This window comes from Ranitomeya imitator, chromosome 1 (assembly GCF_032444005.1).
Source record: "Ranitomeya imitator isolate aRanImi1 chromosome 1, aRanImi1.pri, whole genome shotgun sequence".
Classification (NCBI taxonomy): Eukaryota; Metazoa; Chordata; class Amphibia; order Anura; family Dendrobatidae; genus Ranitomeya; species Ranitomeya imitator.
This window is the reverse complement of record NC_091282.1, coordinates 104,105,793-104,128,048: the sequence shown is the minus strand read 5'-3', so window position 1 is coordinate 104,128,048 and position 22,256 is coordinate 104,105,793. Positions and strand designations below refer to the sequence as shown.

General features: G+C 42.9%; 1 protein-coding gene across 2 annotated transcripts in view; it reads left to right on the top strand.

Moving 5' to 3' along the window:
• Positions 1 to 10,272, top strand: part of SREK1IP1 (SREK1 interacting protein 1) — an 82,125-nt gene extending 71,853 nt beyond the window's left edge. Inside the window, exons 4-5 of one of the 2 annotated variants that reach the window (XM_069749373.1) lie at positions 7,949 to 8,018; positions 9,876 to 10,272. In XM_069749373.1, coding sequence (XP_069605474.1) covers positions 7,949 to 8,018; positions 9,876 to 10,062 — 257 coding nt within the window. In that variant the 3' untranslated portion in view covers positions 10,063 to 10,272. The remainder of the gene's footprint in view (positions 1 to 7,948; positions 8,019 to 9,875) is intronic. The other variant, XM_069749381.1, reaches the window with a different exon arrangement.
• The last annotated feature ends 11,984 nt before the right edge of the window (positions 10,273 to 22,256 follow it).

The following is a 22,256-nucleotide window of genomic DNA, read 5'->3' as shown; positions in this document are numbered from 1 at the left end:
TTAGGACTGGACATTTAAGGGTGAAAGGATTAGGCTTAGGAAATTTTGGTGCGGATTCTGCATCTCTTGGCAGAAAATGCAGCTGCGGATTTGACGTGTTTTTTGTGCAGATTTTTTGCGGATTTCAGCGTTTTTTTACCTCTGCGGATTTCTATAATGTAATGGGTACAAAAACGCTGCAGATCTGCAAAAACATACCCAGAAGCTATAGACCAATAAATATATACGGTGTACCTCCAAAATAGCATAGACCAAAAAGAAAGGGAGTTACAAACCAAAAGATAAAATTAGAAAAATTTATTGACAACAATTTAAAAGACAAAATTATTCACAAGATTATACAAAAAGGGAAAATGAAACAAGGCAGAGTGAACTCAAGGCAATCCATATAATAAATAAGGTTGCATGATTGATTGTAAGTAGGAATATGAACTAATGCAACAAGTATAAAGCACAAATGCACCAGCAAGCTCTGGATTGTATGGGAAAAATTCTCTAAAAGATGAGCATAAAGCTGTATATAAGATATATTTACGTGAGCATCTATAATATGTGAATAAATAAATAGCCCCTAAATATAAGCAAATAGAGAATATGTAATATTGCACAGTGTACTAAGTAAAGTCTATACCAACAAATAGTGGGTCCTAATAAAGTGCCAATGCATGAATTAGACTAAATTGGGTATAGATACATATATAGGGAACATCTAATGTTTACTAAAAGAGTGGTAGCATCATATTATTACCTGCTGATAGGTGGATTACCATGACAGGGATGGCCCCGACGCGCGTTTCGCGTAGCTTCTTCCTGGGGGTCGTAGTCCCTGTGCAATATTACATATTTTATCTTTTGGTTTGTAACTCCCTTTCCTTTTAGATCTGCAAAAAAGACGTGACATGCTACTTCTTTTAATCCGCAGCGTTTCCGCACGAAATTTTTCGCACCATTAGCACAGCATTTTTTTTTTTTTTTTTACCATTGATTTACATTGTACTGTAAATCAGTTGTGGATCTGCAGCGTTTCTGCACCGCAAAAAACGCTGCGGATCCGCAGGAAATCTGCAACGTGTGCACATACCCTTAAAGAATTCCCTACTATGACAAACTGATAGGGAAAGGTTGACATGTAAGGTAATGTTTGTTTGTGTCGTGTGCCTGATTCTCCTGTGAATCGCGTGTTTATAGACATCCCATGGGGCAGCAGTCCTATAAATGGTCGCCTCCAGCCAATGAAGAAAGCCTCTTCCCCATCTCCTGTTTACAATAACGTGTTATTTGTGTCTTCCCTGCACGTGTAACGTAAATGCTGTTATTGTGTGTTTCTCAATATTCTCCTGCCTCCTAACACCAAAAAGCTGCACAATGTCATTTCAATATGAATGCTCCACAAGGTGGCCAATTACATGTTTTTTTCCATTTAACAGTTCACATTTTCATTGTTTCTTTCTTTTCTTATTGTACTTGCAAGACTTGTGTTGTGCTATCCTTATTCAAACTTTATAATGGTTAGGGTTTTTCTTCTCTCTACATGTATCTAAAGCTGAGTTACAATGTACGGCAGTTTAATAGACTGTGCGGCGGGTTTTCCATCATATATTTATATATTTATTTCCCATTTTTTAGTTTTCCATTCATTATACTTTTGGAAAAATGTAATATTTTAATCTCTTTTAATTAAATCGCCACAATTTCTTTAGAAATAAAATAATTAAAGAGACAGTTTTCCAGATATCCTCTCACATTGTGTACCATCTTGAAGCTTTAGACCTCTTTAGGCTATGTGCATACAGTGCGTTTTTGCGGTGGTTTTTCCGTGCGGAAATAGGCCAAAAAACGCTATGGGGTTACATGTCAACGGGCTTTTTGACATAATGTGGATAGGGGATACTATATGATCAGAACATCGTTTACAGGAATTGATGGCGGTATAACTTTGCTGATTTATAATAGCACTGTATGTTTTGGTGTTGTTGCACGTGTGCACTTTATATATTTTTCTTTATTTTTTGAATATTATAATATACTCTAATATAAGCCGAGACCCCTAATTTTGCCATAAAAAACTGGGAAAACGTATTGACTCAAGTATAAGCCTAGGGTGGGAAATGCATGCATCTATTGGTAAATTTCAAAAATAAAAATAGATACCAATAAAAGTAAAATTGATTGAGACATCAATAGGTTAAGTGTTTTTGAATATCCATATTGAATCAGGAGCCCCATATAATGCTCCATACAGTTCATGATGGGCCCCATAAGATGCTTCTTACAAAATACACCCCATATAGTTCATGATGGGACCCATAAGATGCTCCATACAAAAATATGCCCCATATAATGCTGCACAAAGGTTAATAATGGCCCCTTAAGATGCTCCATACAATATATGCCCCATATAATGCTGCACAAAGGGTAATGATGGCCCCATAAGAAGCTCCATAGAATAATATGCCCCATATGCTGCTCCATAAAGGTTGATGGCCCCATAAGATGCTCCATAGAATAAGATGCCCCATATGCTGCTGCAATTAAAAGAAAAAAGACATACTCATCGCTGGGGACACTGGTGCGCTATGGGGGCCACTTGCGATATTCACCTGTCCCCGTTCCTCCGCCGCGCACTGCTGTCTTCTGGCTCTCTGCAGTGACTGTTTAGGCAGAGGGTGCGCACTAAACACGTCATTGCGCCCTCTGACCTGAACGTCTCAACCAGAGGATGCAGAAGACACAGTTCGGCGGTGGAACGGGGTGCGGTGAATATCGCATGGCTCACCGTCCCCCGTCATAGTCACCCCCACCTGACGCGTCTCTGCAAGTCCCTTCTCCGATGGTCTCCAGCGCGCGCCGGCAGCTTGTTCCTGTGTTCAGCGGTCACATGCTACCGCTCACTAGAGCAATGTATATGCACGCCTATGGGAGTGGAGTCGTGTGCATATTCATTAATGAGCGGTACCACGTGACCGCTGAACACAGGAAAAGCTGCAGGCGACAGAGACCATCTGAGAAGCAGGGATGTGCAGAGACACGTCAGGTGGGGGTGAGTATGATGTGACAGCTGCCACTCCTGCCGTTCCCCCTCCCCTGCCGACCCCCTGGGACCATGACTCGAGTATAAGCCGAGAGGGGCACTTTCAGCCTAAAAAAAAGGGGCTGCAAATCTTGGCTTATACTCGAGCATATACGGTAATTGATTAAAGTTTGTTTTATTTAGTCCCAAACTGCTACTATTGAACTTACTCTTGAACTGATCTGCCGTGAGAGTTCACTGGAGTTCGACAGCTTCGGTGCTCTCACTTACGGCACCGCTGCGTGAGAACTTTCTCATGCAGCAGTGGTGCTGTAAGGGAGGTCACCGGAGCTGATGAACTCTGGTGAACTCTCTCCCATGCATCGCAGTGATACACTGCGGAAGCGATTACCTCCAGTCAGTGTATAGCTGGCTGTCTTTGAAAGCAGTCACATCACTGATGTGACCGCTCTCAATGTCCCACGATGATCCTGATCACTTTATGGATTACCTTCTCTGCGGATAGGTAAGAAATAAATATTGTGGTTTGTTATTTTATTTCTGTTGCAGTAGACGTTTGTTTCGGTGAATTAGTGGTTCGATGAGTATGGTTTCACTAAGATTCAATAAAGGAGTCTGTGTCATTATTTCAAATAAAGGACTTTATTCTGGGTGTCTGTGTTTTTATAAGATATCACTATGGGGTTAGTAATGGGGGGGCGTCTCCATTACTATCCTGTTGGCTTGATGTCTCCTGACAATACAAAAGTGACGTCAACCCCACAAATGTGAACCCCACTTGCCACCTCTACGGGGCAAGTGGGAAGAGCGAGGCTTATCGCCTGATTTGCCGCATCTTCTAGATGCGCCTTTTCTGGGGCGGCTGAGAGCTGATGTTTTTAGTTTGGAAGGGGCCAATATCCTTGGCCCCTTCCTAGGCTATTGATTTCAGCCTGCAGTTGTCTGCCTTGCCTTTACTGGCTAGTTTACAGGGGGACCCCGGAAAAAAATGTACATAGGTCCCCCTATAAAATATAACAGCAAAGGATAAGCAAACGGCTGTGAACTGATATTAATAGCCTGCGAACCTTTATGGCTGTTGGCTCCTTTCCAGAATATTAACATCAGCCCCCAGGTTTCGGCTTTCCCTCTGCTGGTTATTAAAATTACGCGGGAGCCCACGCAATCTTTTTCTCATTTTTTTTTCTTTAAAATGAACAGTTGTCTGGTTTCAGCCTATGTACCTTCGTTCTGTTAACACTCCTTCATAGGCTGGTGACAATGTGTGTGTTTGTGTTTACTTATCGGCTTAGTGATGAGGGTGTCGGGCTGACACCTTTTTCATTACTGAGCCTAGAGCTAGATGTCAGTGACAGCTGCTGACACCAAGCCCTAATGCCATTACCCTGATGCCACTGCATCAGCATAAAAAGGTGTTGAACCAAGAAATTACATCCCAAAACTTTTTTTTTTTACATTTTTATTTAGCTCAAAAAAGCATTCATTGCTGTAAAAAAAAAAAAAAAGCGGCAAAAACGCACACGTTTTTTCTTGCCAAGAGATACAGAAACCTACTTCTGCAAGCAAATACTCAACGTGTGCACATACCCTCAATAGTACTCTTGTTGCCTCTTCTTCTTAAGAGCCCCACATGCCTATAAAAACGCTTTTCCTAATTGAACATGCTAATCAAGTGGTCCCACAGGCATGTCCAGGCTGTGCTCAATGCCTCATCGCTGTGGTCTATGCCTCTTACATCACCCCCACCGCCTGTTGTGCCTGCACAGGGCTTGCTCCTTCTTACTGCACAGGTGCAAGATTTGACCATGGAGTGTGGATGGCCTAGGAGAAGTCATCCATGTCAATAAAGGCAGGAGGAGAGGTAGTGACTATGTCAGCAGGGAAGCAGGGCTCAAATAAAGGGATTGTATTAGTGCTATTAACCCCGTCCCACAACACCCAATTTTTTCTTTTGCATTTTAGTTTTTTCCTCACCTTCTTCTAAGAGACTTTTTTTTCCCATCAATTGAGTTGTTTTTTGGGCAGGCTCACAATTTGATACCATTTTGGGGTACATAACAGTATTTTGTCCACTTTATTGCTTACTTTTTTGTTTAGATGCGACATTTTGATATTTTCACTTGATTTACATCATTTACCGTATAATTAAATTATTTTGATGGATACAGCAGTTCCAAATATGTTTTTCTTTGATTTTTTTTTTGTTGTATTTAATTGGGGGCAAAGTGAAATTATTTGAATGTGCAGGCTTTTAATTTTCTCTTTATTTTTAGATATATATTTTTTTACTTTAATATTCCCTTATGATCACTTGTTCCATATACTTTAATAACTTGTCATTGGCTACTAAGGTAACTAACCATTGCATTATGGGGGCTGATGGGTTCCCCGAATGGCGTACCCCCAGAACCGCACAGCTTAAATTTGTCAAATTGTCATAGATTGATGTGTGGGATTAACATTTCTGCTGTTAGAGGCAGTTTCTGGTTGTGTAACAAAGCCGCCATAGACTGGATATAGTGCAGGCTCAGCTCCTGAGCCCGGTCTATACACATGCACCTGACTTACACCATACATGTATATCAGATGTTGGAAGGGAGATAAAGTGGTAAAAAAATTGTCTTGATCTGGTTTATATTGGGGAAAACGTTGTAACAGGTTTCTTTTAACAAATGGTCTGTTTTAAAATTTGTCCAGTTTGTATCCTGAGATTAAAAAAATGCTTTTCCTCATCTGTTTTCAGAGAGTTCTTCATCCGTGTACTTTTTTTGTATTAGGTCCGTTTTAAGATTTTCTTTGGCTCTTTATCGCCTGTAGTGTCCATTTTATATTAAAAAAATCTCTACTGCATTGCCCTAATTTTTTTAATTGAATATAGTGAGTGGACCAAAAATGCAGGTTAATACCGTTCTGACACCCTGTGGTTCCTGTCCTTAGAGCCCCGCTGCCAGGAGGAAATTAACTTTACTCCCCCAACACTGTTCGGCTTTCAGTCACAGGGGTGGTATCGGCAAGTTTTCAGTCACTGCTCTGTGCATGTAGAGCGGCGGCTGTAGCCGCACCTCGGCACTGATTGATTGACAGCAGACCCTAATGCTGAGCTGCTGTCAGTCAGTGCCAGTGTACAAAGCGGTGACTGGAACCTTGCCGGTGCCACACCTAAGACTGGCAGTCGAACACTGCCGAGAGGAATAAAGTTAATTTCCTACCGGTAGTGGGGGTGTCAATGCCGGCACCGCAAGGTTTCCATATGCTATTGACCTGCAGAGTAACCCCATATTTGCAGATTAATAGTGTTATGTTACATGACCGGTTCCATTTGATGCAGGGCTGCACAACCTTTCTGGCCACCAATCCCAAGGGTCACAATAACATTTGGAGGGGTAATACCAACTGAGACATTTATATCATGGTCAAGTATATAACCGCCTGATAGAGGCTGGTTTGACATCCAGAACTCTCACTTATCAGAAGAATGAGGGGATTCATCTTCACCACTCTTCGTTTTCCTAAAAGCCAGACGCCATCTATGTGCGTCACTATGGTAGATAAAATGAGCTGCTTTAACAGGTACGGTACATTTTTCACTGCACACACACTCCTCTATGGTCACCTCACCTCTTGCTTTCTACAGGACACAAAGGGTCTGAAGACCCCCAATCTTCCAGCATGTGGGGGTACCAGAGATGGCCACTCAATGTTTGAATATCTACTGGTGATGAGCGAGTATACTCGTTGCTCAGGTGGTCTCCGAGTATTTGTTAGTGCTTGGAGATTGTTTTTGTCGCCGCAGCTGAATGATTTACAGCTGCTAGACAGCCTGAATACATGTGGGGATTCTCTAGCAACCAGGCAACCCCCACATGTACTCAGGCTGGCTAGCAGCTGTAAATCATTCAGCTGCATCAACAAAAACTAAATGTCCGAGCAGTTACAAATAGTCGTAGACCACCCGAGCATGCTTGGGAAATCCCGAGCAACGAGTACACTCGCTCATCACTAATATCTACCCATAATCACTGGGCGTGATGGGTTGGCGTTGCAGCCAGAGACTTAACAAAAGCCCTGAGGACTGCGAAGAGCTAATGAGCTAGTCCTAACACTTTACCTGTGTAATACTTAAAGGGGTTGACAATGTAAAATAAAAGCTTGACTGAGTGTATGAAAAAAAAAACCTAAAAACATTATTCTACCGACACCACCCTGGATTTGGTGCCGGCTGCTCCGTAATCTGTGGAGTCATTACTATTCGACCAGTCACTGGAAACCTGTGCACTGTGATTGGCTGCAGCGGTCTGCTAACTTGAGCAGTGCATCATGCAGTATTGTGCTGACTGGATGCAGCGGTCAGGTGAGTTTGAAAAGCGTCTAATGGCAAACCACAGCAGTTGACTGCTGGTTGAACAGTGAGTTCTCCACGTTGGGTGCCGGTTCAGACCATGCAGTAGCCTCTGCTAATTACCGGCCATTTATGTTGTCTGGAAATATAGATTATTATACTATGCTATTGCTGCTTGAAATTCTCAATAAAAACAGAATGAAGCTTAATTATAGTCATCCAGACTTCTCATCTTACTGCATATTTTCAGCTTATGTAGTAACGCAAATATAACTTTTTTTTTTCCTTTTTTTTTCTTATATAAAATGTTTTATTTTATTTTTTTATTTGGTTTCCCTCTTCTCAAATGCTAATAAAAGGTAGTCATTAAATTCTGCGCACCTCAGACTGATGCCAAAACTCATCCAGTGAAAAACAGCAGCACTCAAACAGAAAAGGAAAGTTATGGCTTTTGATACGCATCAATGAAAAAAGAAAAATATATTGCACGTTGAGCGATCGCTAGGGGTTAATGCCTGCGCTGTTCATGTACAGCAATCACATATATCAGTTTTAACACCCACTCTCTATTTTAATAGATACTGTAGAAGTTGGGAAAAAAAAGCTTAAGAAAAAGGAGAAAACAAAATCCAAGAAGCCAAGAAAAAGGTAATGTAAAGCTGCTGACAAAATGCCTCTGCGCTCAGCCATTGACAGTAATAACCCTGACAAATGGGGAGCGTTTATCCATAGAAAATGTTTACCGCACAAAAACCCAAATTTCTGCTCCATAATGGAGGATTGTGCTGCGGATTGTAGATCGGATGTGAACGGCGGGTTGTTAAATAATCCTTCATATTGCCATAAGTAGGGGCATTCAGAGTAAAGGCATGTGCTCATCTCTGAAGCTTAGGAGATATTGCGGTTTTAGAATATGGATTTATACGGTTTTCTGATATACAAGGAGAGAAAATTCTGCCGTTTTCTTGGTATTGTGCAAGATTGTCCTGTGCTGCCGAAATCCACTCTGGCATGGACTCCACGAGGCCTCTCTAGTTGTCCTACAGTATCTGGTGTTAAGAGGAGTTTTCCAGTCAATAAATTATATTCGTAAAATATTTGTCAGAAATTTGAGCTAAGAAAAGAAAAATACACAATCTTGCCGATTTCCCTTTCCCCCTCCCCCCCCCACCCCCCCCAATAATTCCTGCTTCGGTACGTACCCAATCCTTGCCGTCCTTTCCAGTCCCATAGATGACGCACCAGAAATGGCTGCTCAGCCAATCACTTTGCTGTATGTTAACTCTGACAAAAATTGCATTTAAAGGCAGAATGTCAGCACAAAATGACTGTTCAAACCAAGCACAAGCCCTTGGTGCACCCTTGGTGTAGCCAAATAATTCATACACCTACTTGTTTGCATCTATCTCCGGCCTTCTCTTCTTTGATTGACAGCTAGGCCTTGGCAGAGGCAGGGTATGCGTTCACGGGGTCTTTTTGACGCGGGGTACCTGCTTCAGTTTTGAAGCTGAAGACCCTAAAGTGAAACGTTGGCAAGTGTTTCACCTGAAGTGTTGTCTTTAATGTCTTTTTGGATGTCTATTGTGATGGCTTCCCTGTAGGCATGGACTAGTCGCTTCTTTTAGCCACTTTACGCCGTTCGAGGTCTGACTCCATTAACAAGAATCTGTCACCAGATTTCTTACATCTAATCTGAGAGCAGCATGATCTAGAAACAGAGACCCTGATTCTAGCAATGTTACTCACTGGGCTGCTCACTGTAGTTTTGCGAAGATCACGGTTTTATCAGCAAGAAATTATCGCCAGAGGACTAGTAAACCTGCTGTCATGTAGTCCTCTATATTCATAAGCTTTGCATAAGCCCACCTCTGGCAGATTTCTGCCTATGCACAGTGCCAATCAGTGGTGTGGGCGGGGTTATACAGATCTCAGCATTCCGAGAACTGCTAGAGCTGCAACAGTTAATGATTTTACCAAAACTGCAGCAAGGAGCCCAGTAAGTGATATATCTCTGTAATCAGGGTCTCAGCCCCTACATCATGCTGCTGGGATAGCAAAATCCTGTTGACAGATTTCCTTATTTTTTTTCCATTTTTAACGCTTTTTCGGATGGGTAGCGCACAGAACTTTTTGGTCTCCTCGGGGGTGAACCAAGCACCTGCTTTTCGCTTGAACAGTCATGTGTTGCCAGACTCCATTTAAAACTTGATGGCAAGATGGTAATCATGGACAAAAAAATATAAAATATGGTAATCTCGAATCAGAAAATAAACAGATGGCAAAAATAATCTGTAGGAGTGTCTAGGGTTTCATTTTTTTAGCAAGTAGAAAAAAGTGTTGCTTGTTGCAAGATTTATACAAATGATCACTAAAAATGTGGGATTCCCTGGATCTGTTGTTCTAGATGCTGAGATTAGTTGCACAAACCCAATTTTAGTTTAAAAATACATTGATTTCCTCATACGGATCGACTTGAACAGTTTTTTTACATTTGATACATTGCAGGTCCCACTCCTCCAGTGAATCCGGGGAAGACAGTCCTAAATCAAAGAAGAGGAAAAGTAATAAAAAAGTAAAAATCAAGTCAAAGAAGGCAAAACACCACAAGAAAGGCAAAAAGAAAGGAAAGCGAGAACGTCACTCTTCCTCCTCTTCCTCATACGGCAGTTCAGAGTCCTCCAGCAATCACTGATCTGACTTGTCAGCATTTGCAGCACCTCCTTGTGCTTTCCATAAATATATGGAAATCCTAAGTATTCCAGAAGGAACCCAGACCGAGGATAGTTACCCACACTGAAATGTAAAGACTCTGCAGGGATCAGTCCAAACCTCAGCACAGTTAGAATTCATACTATAATTTTTTATGTTTTCCAAAAAAAAAAAATTAAAGAAATGAATTTGATTGTTTCTGTTTTATTCCTTTATTATCCACAACACTACATAAATGAAACTTGCAGACCATTCGTAGCTCCTCGGAGTAATGGACCTTTGCAGTTGCAGCTTTGATAGGAAAGAGTATTTATGTCGGAATTGTTACTTGTAAACAAGTACGTTTTTGGTTGTTGTTTTTTTTTTTTTTTTGCCTTAAACCATTACTTGCCAAATTAGAAATTTTCATTTTACGGATTTTTCAGAAAAGGGCGTCCCAGTATTCAATTAAAAATGACAATGACATGGATTTCCTATTTTGAAAACATTCATTTTACAAACACAACACAAAAAATTGGACCTAGTTATAAAAATTATAAAATCTTACTTGCTAGAAGCAAAAGATTGGGCGTCCCAAAAAAAAAACATTGGTAGATAATGGGTTAAGACTACTGTGTAAAGGGAATGTGCAGTCAGAGAAAATATTGCGTAACACCTTCCCACTAGTGATGAGCTAACGTGCTTGTATAAGGGTACCGTCACACTATACCATTTCGATCGCTACGACGGTACGATTCGTGACGTTCCAGCGATATCGTTACGATATCGCTGTGTCTGACACGCAGCAGCGATCAGGGATCCTGCTGAGAATCGTACGTCGTAGCAGATCGTATGGAACTTTCTTTCATCGCTGGATCTCCCGCTGTCATCGCTAGATCGGTGTATGTGACACCGATCTAGCGATGCGATCCAGCGATGCGTTCGCTTGTAACCAGGGTAAACATCGGGTAACTAAGCGCAGGGCCGCGCTTAGTAACCCAATGTTTACCCTGGTTACAAGCGTAAAACTAAAAAAAAACAAACAGCACATACTTACATTCTGGTGTCCGTCAGGTCCCTTGCCGTCTGCTTCCCGCACTGTGACTGCCGGCCGTAAAGTGAAAGCAGAGCACAGCGGTGACGTGCTTTCACTTTCACTTTACGGCCGGCAGTCACAGTGCGGGAAGCAGACGGCAAGGGACAGATACCGGAATGTAAGTATGTGCTGTTTGTTTTTTTTTTACGCTGGTAACCAGGGTAAACATCGGGTTACTAAGCGCGGTCCTGCGCTTAGTAACCCGATGTTTACCCTGGTTACCCGGGTACCTCGGCATCGTTGGTCGCTGGAGAGCTGTCTGTGTGACAGCTCCCCAGCGACCACACTACGATTTACCTACGATCACGGCCAGGTCATATCGCTGGTCGTGATCGTAGGTAAATCGTATAGTGTGACGGTACCCTAAGTCAGAGAATGAACAATGGCCTATCATAAAACATACCGTATCAGATCCTGTTGGAAGCCAGGTCTGATATGTTACTTGTCAGTCTAAGGGCCCATTGAGATGTCCGTTTTTTTCAGGTACCAGAAAACTGTCTTCATTTCAACAGTGATTTTGTTCAGAGTGTAATCTGAGTCCTGTCTGATTTTTTTTTTTTTTTCTCAAGACCCATAGAATTGCATTGTCTATTTTCGTGTGACGCTCAGATATAGGACAAGTCTCCACGATTATGTGAACTACCCTATAGAGTATTATAGGTATGAGTGCGATCGTGAGAAAAACACAGAAGACACTTTGTTTTTGTGCTTTGAGAAACATGCCAAAACGCGTTGGTTACAATTAGAAATCTTTGTTTAAACGCCAAGGCTCCTTCTTCACCGCAGGACACCTAATGTGACAAGTTCTATTCTGGTTAATTCACACATGGAAGATCCTCCAGCCACAGGGCGTCCACCGCTATCACCCCTCTCTGTTTTACAGTACTGCTCTTTCGTGTGCACGTCTGTCTTTATCCAGATCTCTTCATTGCCAAAATAGGCTGTAATCCGTATTAGACTTTTTGATTCCGATTCATCATTGCATTTGCTCCTGTTTTTGTTTTTTTGTCTAGTTTTGCGCTCGCGTCCTCAATCTGGTGGTGGTACAGCATTTTCTCCTCCACTATCCTGGCCTGGGTGAGCTGCTGCAGAAAGCACAGAACCTGTGTGCTCACTTCCACGGTTCGCACCCCTCAGGTCTTTGACTTGCATTGATACAGAGGTTTTTGTTCTCGTCCGTTAACAGGTTGATATGCCATGTGCCGACACGGTGGGATTCCACTCTGCACATGTTGCAGTGACTGGGGCAGCAGCAACAAGCCCTGACGTAGTATGTCATGTCGTATAGCCTGGGCCATTGCAGTACGGACATGGCGTATATCACGTTTTACAGAGTGGCCACCGATTAAGGACCTCTGCACAGTTTCGAAATGGCTTCTAAAATGGTTAGTGCTGACGATGCTATCACTATTGCTGTCATATGCAGGAGGAGGTGGTGTTCCCAGAGGAAGAGGAGGAACTAGAGGAGGTTGCGGAAGGGATAACATTGTCTTAAAGTTCCAGACTGTCGTCAAACAGGCTGCTGCCAAGGGAGGGTGGATTACTGCGATCTAGGGGGGCTGGTGATGCCAGACAAACTGTTACTGAAGGTGCAAGATCTGAGGAACAAATCGGGGAAGAAGAGGTAATGGGTGAGCAACTGTCAGATGAGGATAATCATCACCTCTGTTGTTTGTGGTTGGTGCTTGGGTGACGGAGGAAACGAGTATCAGTATTACCCAGCCACCAACACAGCATGGGCTTAGACCTCATGGAAGAGCCCGACATATGAGTGTCTTCTTGCTGCACTATCTGCGACATGATCCCAGTATAATTATGATTTAAAATAGAGCTGACTACTGGGTTGCCCCTCTGTTACATCCACGTTATAAGACAAAGATTTGCCAGATGCTTCCCGCCCTGGAAAGGGACCCTTGAATGCTGGAGTATCAAAACACGCTTTTAGACAGCAGTGAAGCATACAGTGTGCATCACAGCTCTAGACTTCCAACCTTCGGCACGTCAATTTGCTAATGTCAAAACATAGCAGTAGCGTAACTGGCAGAAGCAATTTCTGTGAGTCCTTTGACACATATTTTTTAGTCCAACGTGTGCACCAGCACAATAGAGTCCAAGTCTAACGTGGTGAACAAATCGAAAGGATTGTGCAGGATTATCTAGAACTCAAATATCAATACTGTCAAGGAGGGTTTGGACCCTTTTACATTTTGGTCTTCAAAAACAGATGAATGGTCTGAGCTCGCCTCACATGACTTGGAGGTTTTCTCATGTCCGACAGCCAGTGTTCTCTCAGAACGTGTCTTCAGCGATGCTGTTGGTGTCCTGACGGATAAGCACAGCCGGCTGTCCCTTGAGTGTAGAGAGCCTAACCTTCATCAAGATGAACAAGTCATGGATCTCCACTGACTTTTGCACCCCAATCACAGATTGCCAGGCTACGCGATGTTGAAGTTTTTAGTGTGCTGCATTGATCTCGCATAATTGCAGTCTGTGATATTTTTAGTGTGGCTTCTTTGCTTGCTGTTGCTGCTGAAGATGTGAACACTAATTTGTGGAAATGTGAACATTCTTGCTTGATCTCCATCTGCTGGGTTGGCTGTAGTGGAAGACCCTATTATACTATTTCTACTCTTGTGAAATTGATGCCACTTCAGTGGTGTCTGGCCCTAATTTTTTGAAATTTGAAGACTCCTGATTGGATCTCCATCTGCTGAGTTGGCTGTAGTGGAAGACGCTATTATAATATTTCTACTCTTGAAATTAATGCCACTTTGTTGGTGTCTGTCACCAATTTTTGAAAATACGTAGACTCCTGATTTGGATCTCCTTTGTGTGTTGCCTCTAGCAAAAGGCCTCTGAGAATCTTTGCTCATCTCTAGTAACAAGACTTCCAAATTCAAAAGTAATCTGTATATAATCTCATACCCACATTGGCTTTCGAAAGTGTTCACCTCCTTTGGTTTTTACCCATTTTGTTCCATTACCACTAGTGATGCACAAACATGCTCAGATAAGATGTTATCCGAGCATGCTATGGTGATAAGAGTGTCTTCAGTGTGCTCAAAAAATATGTTCGAATTCCCATGCCTGCTTGTCTTGCGGCTGTTCGACAGTTGGTGGCAGTTTCCACACGTACTAGAGACACTTACACACACAGACCCATTTAAGTGAATGGTTCTGTGCACATGTCAGTGTGTTTCCACAGACCATGTCTCCATGGGCAAAACACGCTGAAATGTCCAGTTTTTAACATCAGCACGGGCCGCAAAACTTTGCCTGGCAATCAGCGGTACTGTTTGCGATGTTCCACCGGCACCAGGTGCTGAAGAAAGCTCACATCACTGTTCCCTGCTTGCGCTGCGATCAGCGCTAGCAGTGGACATTGTTGAGAGTTGTATTCGACCGTTAACAGTGCGAGCAGGCGCCAGCTGATAGGAGCATCAACCAGGATGGTGCCAAGATGTGACCGTCCAGGCTGAGAACCACTGAGGACTGAGCTGCTGCGAGCACAGTATCAGTGACCAGCGGTGACAACATTGAGGTTGCCACGGTTCACTGAGGCTGCTTTCCCAGCCTGGCAGAACTGTGGTGACCTCAGCACCATAATAAAAAGTGAGTGCGCCTTTTCTGGGTGGTTGCGGGCTCCTATTTTTAGGCTGGGGGGAGCCAATATCCATGGCATCTTACCAGCCTGAGAATACCAGCCCACAGCTTTCTGCTTTAGCTTGGCTGGTTGTCAAAAATGAGAGGAACCCCACACCATTATTTATTTATTTCTTTAATTAAAAAATACAGCATGGGGACCCCTCTATTCTTGATAACCAACCTTGCTAAAGCTTACAACTGAAGGTTGCAGTCCGCAGATGTCAGTTTTTCCTGGCTTTTTATGAAGCATGCAGTGGAGCCCCACAGCACTTTTTTTAATTATTTATTTATAGTGCAGGTGGCAGCTGATGAATACTCCAGCTGCCGCCTGCTCTCACTGTTAACCGTTGAATATAACTCTCAACGTTGTCCCCAGCTAGTGCTGATTGCAGTGTGAGTAGGAGACATTGATGTCAGCTTTCTTCAGCACCCGACGCCGGGAAACAACGTGAACAGTACCACTGATTCTCAGGCACTGGTACGGGTGGTAATGATCCGGCACATGTATGACACAAATATTAAATTTGTTAATAATTGGATGCTGATATCTCCAGAAATATCAGGATGTGTCGAAGGGCCATAATTTGGAAGAGCTGAAGCAGTTTTGCCTCAAAGAGGGGGCAAAAATCTCAGTGGCAAGATTTGGAAACCTCATAGATACTTATCCAAAGCAACGTGGTATAATTGCTGCAAAAGGAGGCTCTACAAAGTACTGACTTTACGCGGGTGAATAGCTATGTGCATTGAAGTTTTCAGTTATTTTGTTATTTGCTTCAAAATAAAAATAAAACCAAATGTTCACAGTTGTAAGCATGTCCTTTACATGAACTGATGCAAACCCTCAAAAAAAAAGAGTGAAGTTACAGTTTGCGAGGTAGCAAAAAAAAATGCCAAGGGTGTGAAAGCTTTCACAAGCCACTGTACGTATTCCTGTGGATCTCCCCAAAGACACATGACGGAGTCTATTTCATATGTAATCTTGTAGATTGTAAGCTTGTGAGCAGGGACCTCACTCCTAATGTCACGGTTTAAATTGTCTTAACTCGTACCGAATTTATTGTCTGTACATGTCCCCGCTTAATTGTAAAGTGCTGCGGAATATGTTGGCGCTATAAAAATAAAAATCATTATTATTATATGTAATTGATGTACCAGATCGAAGCTTGGTAAATAATGGGTTAAGAAGATCTACCCCTCGATACGGACAAAATGTCCTCCTTGCTAAAAAGGAAAATAACAAACCTCAGATGGTTCCTTACAAAAGTGCTGCCTTTCTCCATTTAAAAATAGCCGGCAAAGACGCCCAGCCTAATCTCCTCCAAATGAAATATGTTATTAGTAGAGATTCAGCTTTTCATAAAAAAATGGAAGGTATTACAGCAACCATGAGCTAGGAGCAATGAATTACTCGTACACCCTCGGCCAACTTTTCTCACATTTTTTTCACATAGAACCAGTTTTCTCCACATTTTTTTTAAATATACATACAGGAAAGCAGATTTTACTTATGATAAGCCTAGTGCTCAATAACGCCAACGTCTGTGTTGGATACAGACTCCTAAATCCATTCTCTTTGTGATAGATAAAGCTCTGATCCATCCTCATCCGACCCATCATATGTGCACGTGACCTTTGTACCACAATATTCTGTATTTTGATATTGATCAGTACACTTTTTGCATACAATTTTCATAATGGCAGGTCAGTTTTAGCATTTATTGAACCTAGTAAAAAAAAAAGCACATGTCCTGCAAAAAAACAAGCCCTCACATGGCCATTTTTGCCAAAAAATTAAAAAGTTATGGCTCTGGGAAGAAGGGGAGCAAAAAAAATGAAAATGCAAGACCAAAAATACCTATGGTTGTTAAGGGGTTAATGCTTATTATATGCATACCTTGCTGTTGCATTTAATAGGGGAATTTTTGAAAAACTCATCCTGAAAGCTTTAATCACAAGTGCGGCGGGGCAGGCACCGCACTTCCAGCTCTGCTGTCGCTCTCTTGGTTTTCCGCCCACCACAGCCTCAGGCCTTTGATTGACACTTCACTCTCACACCTTGCCCAGGTTTGTCTCATTAGAAGGAGTGGCGCCTGAGCGGGAGAATTTGTAACCAGGTTTTTGCTATAGGAGCAGAGACCCTGATTCCAGCATTATATCACTTACTGGGCTGCTTGTTGTAGTTTTGCTAAAATCACTTTTTTCTCTTCTGCAGAGCTACCGGTTTCCTGAAAGCTGAGCTCTGTATAACCCCGCCTGCACCACTGATTGGCAGTTTTCTATGTACACTGTGCATAGGCAAAAAACTGACACAGTGGTGGGGGCGGGTTATACAGAGTTCAGGGTCTCTGTCTCCACATTATGCTGCCCTCAGATTAGGTAGGAAAAAACTGGTGATAAATTCCCTTTAACCTAGTGTCTGTTAGGAATTGTGCACCTGGGAATGGATCGGGTCCAGTCACAAGCGCTGGCATTGTTCTGTTGGCTCTGAGGTGATACTCTGTCAGCCTTCCCCGGTTATCATGGTGGGGCCTGTTCACTCTGGATGCGAAGCTACCATATAGGGAGACCGTCCTATTCTAATGGAGTGTAGCGATCTGGAGTAGTTATATGTGTGGGGACGTGGGACGCCGTATGTCCTGCAGACTTCACTGCCCGGGGAACATGGGACGCTGGTGTGTTCCCTGGTTTCTAGGCAGTGGTGGGATTGTGTCCATTCTGCTGGGTAATTTGCATGGAGTGGTGTCTGGGGAAGATTATGAAGTATTCAACACCGGATCATTTCCTTCAGCATCACGTGGGCTATTTAACCCTGTTCCCAGCTCAGGTCTTTGCTGTTGATGCAGTTCCTATGTGTTGTGGTGGTTGGTCGTTCCTGTCTTGGTTGCTCTCTTTCATGGTTGGTCTTAGGGTTCACTTCCTCTTATCTTTGTGCCACACTCCCAGGATTTCTCACAGAGGAATCTACCTGTTCTCGACTAGGCTCTAGCTACATCACCAGACGTCAGCTGCCCAGCGACAGTGGTCCTGGGAAGGGCTAAGCCCAAGTCCCCCTCCTATTAACTGTGAGCTGGGTGACAGATATCCCGGCCCTCTAAGGCTCGCCTAGCTGGGGCATCTTGTCCTAAGTCTATCTATGGCTGTGCCTTTGCTGGTTTGGTGCCAATCTTGCTCGGTGTCTCTGCGATCGCTCATAACAGTGTCATTAAATGTAGGTGTCAGATTATCAGATTTTTCTCATTATTGTAAAATCATAGATACAGCTTGTTTAAAAACTCTTAAATGATTAGTCCTGCAAAGCTCACTTCCGCATTGAGAGGTGAGCGGGACAGATGACCTTACATCTACCGATAATTGCCTGGACACGTGTGATCAACAGATATTGTGGACCAGTCCCTAATACCAGGATTAGTATCTATGATCTGATCCCTCAGTGAGCTGACAGTGCTTCTTATTTTTGATAACTTATCTCAGATTTTAGCTGTATTTTACAGTGTATGATGAAATCAGGAGGGTAAGAGAGAAACAGATATATCTGACAAGATACAATAGAAAGTTCCTTTTTTCTGTTTGTACAGTATCATTGTACAATTTTGTTCCTGGTAGCCTAGACAGATTTTTGGTCTTGGCCATGGTGGAGAGGTTGGAGTGTGATTGAGTGTATGGACAGGTGTCTTTTAAACAGGTAATGTGATCAAACAGGTGCAATTAATACAGGTAATGAGTGTAGAGTATGGGGGATTCTTAAAAAAAAAACTAAGGTCTATGAGGGCCAGAATTCTTGCTGGTTGGTGGGTGATCAAATACTTATTTCATGCAATAAAATGCAAATTAAAAATCATACAATGTGATTTTCGATTATTTATTTTTAGATTCTGGTGTGTATGTTCCTCATTGACAAGCCTACAGCCTGCAGTGATCCTGAAGTTACTGAACCGCCGCGCAACCTGCCCTACCCTCTCCTAGTGTTTCATCACCCACCCCCTGCAGACTGTGAGCCCTCGCGGGCAGGGTCCTCCCTCCTTATGTACCCGTGTGCCTGTTATCTGCTCATGTTTAATGTATTTGTCTATATTTGCCTCGTATTCACATGTAAAGCGCCATGGAATAAATGGCGCTATAAAAATGTATAATAATAATAATAATAAAATTGTGTGTGTATATATATATATATATGTATATATATATATAAAAAAATCTATATCCCCCAGCTTGGTATAGAAGTCCCTTATCCTGTGCCCCATCCTGGTACATACAGTTGTGTGAAAAAGTGTTTGCCCCCTTCCTGATTTCCTATTCTTTTGCATGTTTGTCACACTTAAATGTTTCACATTACCAAGCAAATGTAAATATTAGACAAAGATAGCAAAAGTAAACACAAAATGCAGTTTATAAATGAAGGTCTTTATTATTAAGAGAAAAATAAATCCAAATATACAGGGCCCTGCGTGAAAAAGTGATTGTCCCCCTTAAAACATAAATTAACTGTGGTTTATCACATTATTGGGAAGCTTAGTTCAAATTCCTTGAGAACACCCAGGCCTGATTACTGTCACACCTGTTCTCTATCAAAAAATCACTTAAATCGGACCTGCCTGACAAAGTGAAGGAGACCAAAGGTCTTCAAAAGCTAGACATCATGCCGCGATCCAAAGAGAACATATAGTACAGTCCATATACCTGTGGGGATCTGCATGCTCAGGGTACAGTCAACAGAGTCCAGCACAGTTGCACATAAATACTTCTCTGGATCTTCTTGCGTCCAGATCCACAAACAGAGAAAAAAAGAGTCAGTTGTCAGACATTTAACTTTTCGAACCATACCCTTGGGGAGGAGATATTGTGAGTGGCCCTCCTGCTCATCTCTTACAGCCACTCACGAGAAACTCAACCCTGTCATGGCAGGTTAACCCCTTTCAGCACAAATTATGCTGGAGAGAAACTTCTGGGTTTCACATCACGGATAGCAATCTTCGTGATACACATCTCCCCTCATATACATTGCCAGTTACACATACCCCCAAGCTGGGGTTTTGGCACCTTCAGACACCAAACAGGGAAATTGGGAGATGGCATCTGCGTTACCGTGTATTTTACCAAGTCTATGCTCTAGGTGGAAATTAAAGTCCTGGAGGCCTAAGAACCACCTAGTCACCCAGGAATTCTTGCCCTTCTTTTTCCTTAACCATCTCAGAAGTGCATGGTCTATCACTAGTTTGAACCTATGACCTAGTAGGTAATGCTTCACTGTATCCACTGCCCATTTTATGGCTAAACACTCTTTCTAGACAATGGCATAATTTTCTCTCGGGAAGAGAGCTTACAGGTCAGATACAGGATGGGATGTTCTTCACCATTTATGTCTTGAGACAGTGCAGCTCCCAACCTGACTTCTGAAGCATACGTCTGGACCACAAATTCTTTGCTGAAGTCCTGTGCGACCAGGACCCGAAATGCCATCTCTGTCTCAGCAGTCCATTTGGCCATCGCCAATTTGGTGCCTTTAAGGAGATTTGGCAGTGGTGCGGCAATTATGGTGAAATGTAGGATAAACCGCCGGCAATATCTCAAAATTCTCACAAATACCCTCACCTGCTTCTTAGATAGCGGTTGTGGCCACTTCTGAATTGCCTAGACCTTGTTTATCTGTGGCTTGATGTCGCCTCTTCTGATGATATAGCCTAAATACTTTGCCTTTTCCTTCCCTATGGCACATTTTTTTTTATTTATGATAAACCCTGCTTTTCTCAGAGCATCCAAAATCACCTGTACATTGGTAGGTGACTACCTCAGTCTGGGCTGAAGACCACAATATCATCAAGGTTGGCCGGCCATACTTCTTATTCAGACCTAGGATCCGATCTATGGCCCTCTGGAAAGTGGCTGGGGCCCTCTGTAGTCCAAAAGGCATTGTGGTGTATTGAAAACACTCATCAGGTGTCGAGAAGGCCTTTTCATCTTTGGCACTCTGGGATATGGGTACCTACCAGAAGCCCTTCGTCAGGTCGAGGGTGGTAATGTAAATCGTGGTTCCAAGTCTTTCAATGAGTTCATCAACGCAGGGCATCAGATACGCATCAAAACTAGACACCTCATTCAGCCTGCGGTAGTCGTTACAAAACCGACACTCACTGTTGGGCTTTGGCATGAGAACGATGGGACTCGACCATCCACTTTTTGACTCCTGTATCTCTCTGAGGTCCAGCATTTGCTTCACCTCATTTGATATTACCTCACGGCGTGCTTCAGGAATTCTATAGATCTTAACCCCTTAATCCCATATGACGTTCTATCCCGTCGAGGTGGGGTGGGCTTTAATTCCCACCGACGGGATAGTACGTCATAGGCGATCGGCCGCGCTCACGGGGGGAGCGCGGCCGATCGTGGCCGGGTGTCAGCTGCCTATCGCAGCTGACATCCGGCACTATGTGCCAGGAGCGGTCACGGACCGCCCCCTGCACATTAACCCCCCGCACACCGCGATCAAACATGATCGCGATGTGCCGGCGGTATAGGGAAGCATCGCGCAGGGAGGGGGCTCCCTGCGGGCTTCCGTGAGCCCCCCGCAGCAACGCGATGTGATCGCGTTGCTGCGAGGGTCTCCTACCTCCTTCCTCCTTGCTGGACCCGGATCTAAGATGGCCGCGGCATCCGGGTCCTGCAGGGAGGGAGGTGGCTTCACAGAGTCTGCTCAGAGCAGGCACTGTGAAGCCTGCAGTGCTGCATGTCAGATCGGTGATCTGACAGAGTGCTGTGCAAACCGTCAGATCATCGATCTGTGATGTCCCCCCCTGGGACAAAGTAAAAAAGTTTAAAAAAAAATTTCCAAATGTGTAAAAAAAAATAAAAAAAAATATTCCTAAATAATGAAAAAAAAAATATTATTCCCATAAATACATTTCTTTTTCTAAATAATAAAAAAAACACTAAAAGTACACATTTAGTATCGCCGTGTCCGTAACGACCCGACCTATAAAACTGGCCCACTAGTTAACCCCTTCAGTAAACACCGTAAGAAAAAAAAAAAGAGGCAAAAAACAACACTTTATTATCATACCCCCGAACAAAAAGTGGAATAACACGCGATCAAAAAGACAGATATAAATAACCATGGTACCGCTGAAAGTGTCATCTTGTCCCGCAAAAAACGAGCCGCCATACAGCATCATCAGCCGAAAAATAAAAAAGTTATAGTCCTGAGAACAAAGCGATGCAAAAATAATTATTTTTTCTATAAAATAGTTTTTATCTTATAAAAGCGCCAAAACATAAAAAAATGATTTAAATGAGATATCGCTGTAATCGTACTGACCCGAAGAATAAAACTGCTTTATCAATTTTACCAAACGCGGAACGGTATAAACGCCTCCCCCAAAAGAAATTCATGAATAGCTGGTTTTTGGTCATTCTGCCTCACAAAAATCGTTATAAAAAGCGATCTAAAAATGTCACGTGCCCGA